The 8,131-nt window shown below is 36.7% G+C and overlaps 1 protein-coding gene across 2 annotated transcripts; it reads right to left on the reverse strand.

The window, feature by feature from the left end:
* Positions 1 to 641: 641 nt before the first annotated feature.
* LOC138710985 (PI-PLC X domain-containing protein 2) lies at positions 642 to 7,791 on the reverse strand. 2 transcript variants are annotated; one of them, XM_069842243.1, is made up of 3 exons: positions 7,717 to 7,791; positions 7,469 to 7,606; positions 642 to 5,208 (listed from the first exon to the last, which is right to left on the reverse strand). In XM_069842243.1, exons 2-3 carry the CDS (start codon positions 7,581 to 7,583, stop codon positions 4,346 to 4,348), a joined length of 978 nt encoding a protein of 325 aa, XP_069698344.1. In that variant the 5' UTR covers positions 7,584 to 7,606; positions 7,717 to 7,791; the 3' UTR covers positions 642 to 4,345. The 2 variants fall into 2 exon arrangements, with proteins under 2 accessions (XP_069698344.1, XP_069698343.1); XM_069842242.1 differs by having other exon boundaries at positions 7,469 to 7,766.
* Between the last annotated feature and the right edge of the window lie 340 nt (positions 7,792 to 8,131).

The raw sequence follows: 8,131 nt of genomic DNA on the forward strand, positions 1-8,131 counted from the left end.
TCGTTATAATATCGTCGCCTGAATGCAAGAACTAGGTAACTCGAAATTTGCGTTTTATAGTTACCTCTTTTATAGCATAGCAAAAATCGAACAAAATGTAATCCAGGATCTAGGTAACTGATACCAGCGACATCTATTTTCCAATATAACAAATAGGTAAAAGAAAACGAGACATATTCCTTAGTGCAATAAATAAGTAAATAGGCAATGTCACAAAATATGAAAAATCATGTTACCTAGTTCTTGCATTCAGGCGACGATATGTTGATTATTGCGTGAATGAATTTTTGGCCAATTGACCAAATTCCAGCAACTTCCTAGACTAAACTTTCTCAGAATTGTTAACAAGCAAATTCAATATTTCCTTGTTCACCTGAGAAAATAATACATATTTTTAAATATGGATATAATTAAAAAAATTAAGAGACTATGTACGCAACTCAGATATTCGAAAGTACCACAAATTATTAAATCAGAAAAATCGTGTGTCTTTGGTTAGACTTGGCAAACAAACCTATGACGTCATGATGTAGGAAGCTCCCATTTAAAAATTGAACATGGTGTATGAACAATAGCTGGATTGGGAGAGGAAGAGAAAAGAAAGGAAGATGATTCTTAAGTCTATAAATAAAATATGCAAAGAAATTTAACAGTAAGAGTATAATACTGTATAATGTTGTATACAACAGTATTACATTAAAAAAATACTGTAGAGGCTATATTATAAACTACTGTACTCTTATAATTTCAATAAACATATAGGCCACTTAGTCTCGCTCTGCGAGAACAAGTGCTACATTAAAAAATAGAAAAAACTATATCACAAACAAAACACTATCACAGCAAACCAATACCCTAAAAACAATACTGAGATTCTGAGGTATATTACATTTAGATGTTTTCTGATGCCCATTCTCGCACCTGGCGAAAAGTGGCAAGAAACTTTCTGAATTAGTAAATACAATTAATAATCAATGAGTATTTCTATTTCATTGTGAAAAAAATGCAAAACCCTACATTACCCACTGTAACCTTTGGTATATATTCCTAAAATATAGGCTTCGATTTGTAAAACTTAATATAAAATGTATTTATTACAAACAACTAAGTAAAAAGATGACTTACTAAAAATCCAACTGGAATAATTAAGATGGTCCCATAACTTAGGACTGAGAGTCATTCTTTGGACAATGAGATTCATTTAAATATTATATCACTGATTTCCAAACATACTCGTATATTGTGTCAACAATTATAATTTTAAACTTAGATTTTTTTAATACAGAGTGATTTACGAAGTTTGACTCACAAATTAAGGAACTCATTCCTGAAGTAATTTCCAGTAAAAGAAAGGGGCATATGAACATGGGTTCGATTCCCATAATTAATCTGTTACAACAATTTGAATCTTAAGAAACGCAATAGTAATTCTGTCAAATATACAACAAAATAAATACAAGGCTTCATGTTCCTGAAAATGAAATTAAGGATTCTATTATTACTACCATTGAACAGAGACTAGCAACCACATTATATGGGGTTCCATGAAGTCACTATATACTTCAAGGAAAGCATAAGTGTGGCTTATTTTTGTTATAGGTCCAGCGAAGACAGTCCAGATGTTAACCACTGCTGAATGATTTACAATGGTGGAACATTGTTTATGATGCATAAAGGCTCGTCTCCACTATTAAACATTTAACAACAACATGTTAGATTAATTTTCCGGGCTGAGAGGCCGTGGTCTATTGGTTGGTTTTATACCAGACGTTTCGTCTGCAACTGCGGCAGACATCTTCAGTGGAGTGGTATCCGAGGTCGCAAGACTCTTCTCGGCAAGCCTCAGGTACGCCGAGAAGAGTCTTGCGACCTCGGATACCACTCCACTGAAGATGTCTGCCGCAGTTGCAGACGAAACGTCTGGTATAAAACCAACCAATAGACCACAGCCTCTCAGCCCGGAAAATGAATCTAGATCTATAGACTCCGGCCGTGAAAGCCTACACTGCAAAATTAACAACATGTTAAATATAACATGTTGAATTTAACATGTATATGGACATTTCAAGTCTCAATTGACTTGACATGTTGACTGAGCATGTTGAAGTTAACACTTTTAACATTTTGGCGTGTTTTCAAGCAGCAATGGAAAACATGTCAAGTCAATTCATTTGCTCGTGCAGCGTCGGTACAGTTCGGCAAAGTTCATACAGTTTCCATAGCAACAAATAAGCTTCGATTTTGTGGTGCGTATCTTGATTATTTTTATACTATCATTTGTCCTTGTTGTTGGCTGTAAGTTGTTCGAAATAATGGAATGGACGAAAGAAAATACGCTAGAATAAAATTAATGCACTGATGGAAAGGCCTTATTTGTGGGATGTGTTTGCAAAAGAATACAGAGCCAAAACAAAGAAGGCCGAGTGTTTTACAGAACTGGAATTATTATTTAATTGTTCTCGAGAATACAATAGAGAGTTTTTGCACTCTCGTCGTACGCTAAAAGTTAATGCTATGTTGACATCAGTAACGGTCGTATTTGGTGATGTATGTTAACGTTCGTAAAACTTCGGAAAAAATAATTATACGATATTACCTGCTCCTTTAACATCTATGTCGTCATAGGTCCTATGATAGTCAATCAATCGCACTGTAATTTTTTTAATTGCGATGAAATGGCTGCTCTTAAATTGTGTCTTTCTTTGATGTAACAGGTTTGCAGCACTATATTAAAAGTCCACACCTGTGGAGTAACGGTTAGCGCGTCTAGCCGCGAAACCAGGTGGCCTGGGTTCGATTCCCGGTCGGGACAAGTTACCTGGTTGAGGTTTTTTCCGGGGTTTTCCCTCAACCCAATATGAGCAAATGCTGGGTAACTTTCGGTGCTGGACCCCGGACTCATTTCACCGGCATTATCACCTTCATCTCATTCAGACGCTAAATAACCTAAGCTGTTGATAAAGCATCGTAAAATAACCTACTAAAATAAAAACTATATTAAAATCGTGTTCTGACATTCAGGGCGAGTTTTTGAATCCAAATCGATCTTCCCCTTTGAGCTCTTTAGAATGTCTTCTGCATAGTGTCTTTTACAAAGATATTGCCGCACCCACATTCTCATTTTCTTCCTTTTCAAGGTCTTTTAACAAGCAATAGAGGCAATTACAAAAGTCAAATCATCATCTGAGTCCATTGTTAAAGGTTTGAAAATAAGACACTATCTACATTAAAATCTCATAGACTGTTTATGGTGGACTACGCAAAGAAAGTCAGGTTTAACATGTTTAACAGTATGGACAAAGTGTTAAATGAAATTAGCATTAACATGTTCAATCAACATGTTGGGATGTTAACGGTAAACAATTTAACATTTAACATGTTATTAAATGTTTAATAGTGGAGACAAGCCTTAAGCTATGCTGAGCTTCAGAGGTCTTTCAGAGAAAGTACCTACGAGACTTGCTGTTCTGCAGTACATAATCTAAATATGAATGAAATTTCATGAATCACTCTGTATTTGGCAGTGTTAATTTCAGCTAATGCTGTACATAAATAATTTTCTGATCTTCAATGAAACAAAGCCATTTCATTGTCTTCATGGATCAATGTTTGGAAATCAACAGAGAATTCGATGCATGCTAGCAACATTTAAAGCATACTTAGTGGCTACAGTTGATCCAGTATTCTGAGTAACATGAATCACGTTACCCTTACCGTGCCTTGATTAGCTTCTTAACAACCCCTTCACTTGGGGGTAATCACAATCTTCATCACTGGACGGACAATACCTAATTGCAGCACACATATTACTCTTTTACAAGAACCTACTGAGATATTCTTCATCACGAAGCAATTAAATCAGACACTGTATAGTAATGCAACATTAATTACGTGATGCACAGAAGCCATATGGCTGTCAGATCTATTTTAAGTAGCTTCTCTTTGTTTCTTTACGCTATCGAAAGTGACACAATGCTAATAACCTTTGGCTACAAATCTTAATATTTAAGTAAAGAGATTATTATAACAATTCAAGTTAATGGGCTTGTTATTGATCCCCATAGCCAAGCATTTTGTGCATTGTCTGTTGCAGACAGAGTAGAGATGGTGACAAGCAGTTACTCAGCAATATAGGCTCTCTCGAGAAAGACTTGCTAACAATATTAGAGTCATCAATAGATCACTTAATATGAAAGTGGCATGGAGTATATCATTATTCCTTCCAGCAACTTTCGTCAAGTAAATTTGATGTTGGTTTCATCCCAGTGTGGAAAGAGTGTTGGCAAGCCTACATTCTAAACTTCATATATTATACATAAAGCATCACTAAGATCTGTGACGGTTGCTAAGTTTTGACACTGCCCTCCAACAGTTTGGCATTCAGCTGGACCACAGTCTTGCAAAAATTGATGCCCTCCATCTGCACAAAGTCGCAGATGACAACATTGACGCCCATTGACCCTGAATGCTGCTTCTGGAGCCAGGGGATCACAGCCTTGTTACAGGGCTCTGCACACTTCTTCTCCAGTGTCGAGAAACAATGCTTGAGGAAAAACTTGACATCTGGCGTCAACACGCACTGCGTCACAAATCCTGCGTCGAGAGAACGTCGCCCCAGTCTCTCCTCCAAGAAGGCCAGCATAATGCTTACTGATGTCGTCTCCGGCCACGGTGTTGGCCAGCGGTTTGAGGGCCACAATGTGGGCACTCCACGTGCAGCATCATCGCGATACAGAGCAATCACTTGATAGCCCTTTGCACGCATCCAGTTGAGGGAGATGTGAGTGAGAGTGCGCCCCCAGGGGCAGAGTTTCCCTCCGAAGTAGCTCTCCAAAAGACTCATGAGGTGGGCGTGGCTCTCAGGTGTGAAGGCATAGAAGTGTTGCAGGTCGAGGATGACGATCTCCCCTTCGTGATCCCCCAGGAAGGCATCCACCTCACGCAGAATGGTCTCCACGTCCATTCCGTACTGCCCGTGCACGAAGTACACCTGCTTGAATCCTGGGCGAGTTGCAAGTCGCAGGTCCAGGTAGCGGATGCCTGCCCGCAACTGTTCAGACACTGAGGCACGTTGTGTTACCGACCAATTGTGCACGAAGTGCTTTACCAGGGGACCCAGCACCCGTGCTAGCTGCCGCACAAAGGGTATGGCATCTGGAGACATCGGAGATGATGGAGTGATGCTGTAGCTACCTGAATCATGCGATCCTGTGGAACAGAAATGACTGCAAACTCGTATGCTTGAGATTTTAAAGGACCCAGTTGTAACTCAGACTTCTCAAGGGGAACAGATCAGCAGCCAGTCTTGTGATATTTGCAGCGAACAAAGCAACTGTCGGAAGAAGAGTACTAGTATTTCAGTTCCCTTTCTCATATCTCACCACTGATCATAACTTTTCGAATTTGAATGGCCTAATTTAAATATTATGTTGTTAGTTAAGAAAATACTTTAAATTACTTTCGAAGAAATGGAAGAATAAATTTATTTTATCTTATTCTATTAACATAATGTACTGTTCATGAAATGTTAGCAATTGTCAGAAACAGATCATTATTTCACATGTGAAATAATAGTATCTTACATATCTGTGAAATAATTGGTTGATTTATTTCATCAATCTTTGTTCACGTCATGGTGGATTAGATGTATTCCAGTTCTTAATCCGCCATCACACTCTATACAAATATAACAAAAACTAATACATAATGAACCTATAAGTATCCTCCGTTTACAATAATAATAATAATAATAATAATAATAATAATAATAATAACAATAATACACAACTAATAATAAGTATAGCTCTTGTATTTAAAATTCCTACCTAGCTTTTTCATTTTTCATGCTCAATCTCTTAAGAATTATTCTGTTAACTTCATTGACTACTCTTCGTAGTTTCTTATCGTGTGACTACTTAACATTTATAATTCCATCTCCGTTAGAGCTTTGACTTTCTCTTCCCATCTAATTTTAACTCTAAAAAGAAATTTTCCTAATTTATGCAGATTGCTGGCGTTTAGATGACCATTTTTTTATAAGCTACTATAGCGTTTATTTGTAGAAATTTTTTATCTACCCAACTGTGTCTCAAATCATTCGTTGCCTGACACTTTAGCGCAATTTGCATTGCGTCTTCAGCTAGTCCACACAAAGGACATTTATCCTTCCCTACATTCCCTCTCTTATTCTTGATTCTCCAGATACCTAATCTCCACCACCTGTTCTCTCATCCTTTGAATTTAGTCTAACATATTCTTCCTGTTCCCAAAACTGCTTAACCTCCCTATAGTATTTTAGTGATCCTAGGTCTTTAATATTACTAAAAATATCTTGTCTCGAAATTTCGTTTGCCCTCTCTTTTACTATTCTTCCAATAGTTTTCGTGTTTATAGACCCTAGTTCTCTCCATAGCCAATTCAGACCTAATCTGTTTATTTCTCGTTTCAGCTCCTTCAGCCAATTCGATTTCCAATTAGCAGCTTTCATACAAAAGATACATGTTTTCATAACTGCCGAATCATTCCTACACAGACTAATTGGTTGATTAGAAACAAACATTTCATTTATATCCAACTGGTAACTTAGTAACAAAGGAATTTTTACATCATGCTATGGCTTTAGAGTCCCTTCAGACGAGGCTACTTTTAGAAGCACTGCCGCTTATGAATAATCGATATAAATTAGGGGTTTCAAACGCAGCCATAGCCACAGAATAATGCTGCTGCAGATAGTCTGAGTGGTTCGTTTCATGCTAGTGGCGGCTATTATCATCTCTGCTGGACACATTGTGAGATTGCAAACATGGTTGTCAAAACAGGGAATAAAGTAGAAAACTGAGAGCGGGCACAGTAGCTAATAGGTTACAGTGTGTTTAGACTGCATAACAGGTGGGTCATAAATATAGAAAAATGTTCGAATCGAACACTCAATTCTTTTAATACTGACAGCATCACTTAAGTTATTTAAGTATGTACTAAGTGTCACAATATATCTTACCTTTCTTACGAAATTGTTACAAACTAAGATAAACTGTACATGACAAAAATTTAGATTGCACCATCGTTCATGCAAAACTGATGAACGATCAGAACAAAGCAAGCATTCACACATTGGCTTACCACGCAACTATATTGCTTCTGGTATTAGTAATATTGTTCTTAAGTTACAAGAATGTTGAAAGGAAAGTATCATTGATACTGGAATGTATACAGATAAGTGTTAATTAAATATCCCATTATTTCGCATGACGTGCAAATAGATTTTAACCATTGCTCTAGGTTTCCTCTCAGTTCCTGATAACTAAAAAGGGTAACGGGCTACTCTATTATTACATTTTACTGAATGAGGCACATCACAAAATATAATTAAGACAAAGAGTGGCAGCATACTTGGAAAAGTACCTAACCTCACATTGTGCGTTGCAAAGAATAAATGCCTCAAACCTCAACAGTAATTTAAGTACAGTACCTGGAATTGCCAGATATATTACTGGCATGTTTCTTAATGTTTCTGGGAGGAGAGACATCCAGTTTTGCAAATCATCTCCAATTTTGTCAGTGGGACTGGACGACTCTTCGTACATGTTTAAAACGCCTACGATCAAATCTGAAAACAAATATATTTCCATTAGTTATTGTATAACACTTTTAAGTACAAATTTCTTCCTATTAATAAATCTGTAAGTATCCATGAATAAATTTATGAACAATAGTTACGTAAACACTTTTCAATTTCACACGACCAGTCATAACAATTACATACATATTTTTCCCTTCAACGAAAAAAAAAATCCCTCCCAAAGAATTAATTCCCGCAGTCTTCTTTGTTAGGACATAGCCCGCTCCTATAGAGGGCTATGGTTAGGAAGAGACAGATAATTGAAATTCTTTGTTATGGAGAGGCAGATTATTTCATCAGGTTCCATATAAAAAAAACATTTCCCAGATACAAATTTCATGTAACAACTGGTGCTTAAAAATGATTTAGCGTTACTTTAGCATACATCATTATACTCAAACCTGCATCAGTTTTTTAGGTTAACTTGGCATAATTTATGTAAGAATTAATTTGTTGGTCTTACAGAATTTATCTGTTATGGTAACAATTGTTATTAAGGGAGAAAAATTCGCT

Source organism: Periplaneta americana, chromosome 12 (genome assembly GCF_040183065.1).
Source record: "Periplaneta americana isolate PAMFEO1 chromosome 12, P.americana_PAMFEO1_priV1, whole genome shotgun sequence".
Taxonomy (NCBI): Eukaryota; Metazoa; Arthropoda; class Insecta; order Blattodea; family Blattidae; genus Periplaneta; species Periplaneta americana.

Excerpts from the sequence above, each read along its gene's own strand:
- LOC138710985 (XM_069842242.1), bottom strand. The coding sequence starts at position 7,628 with ATGGAAATATATTTGTTTTCAGATTTGATCGTAGGCGTTTTAAACATG. Across the intron at positions 5,209-7,468 it reads AATATATCTGGCAATTCCAG|GATCGCATGATTCAGGTAGC; the intron begins GTACTGTACTTA and ends TCTGTTCCACAG.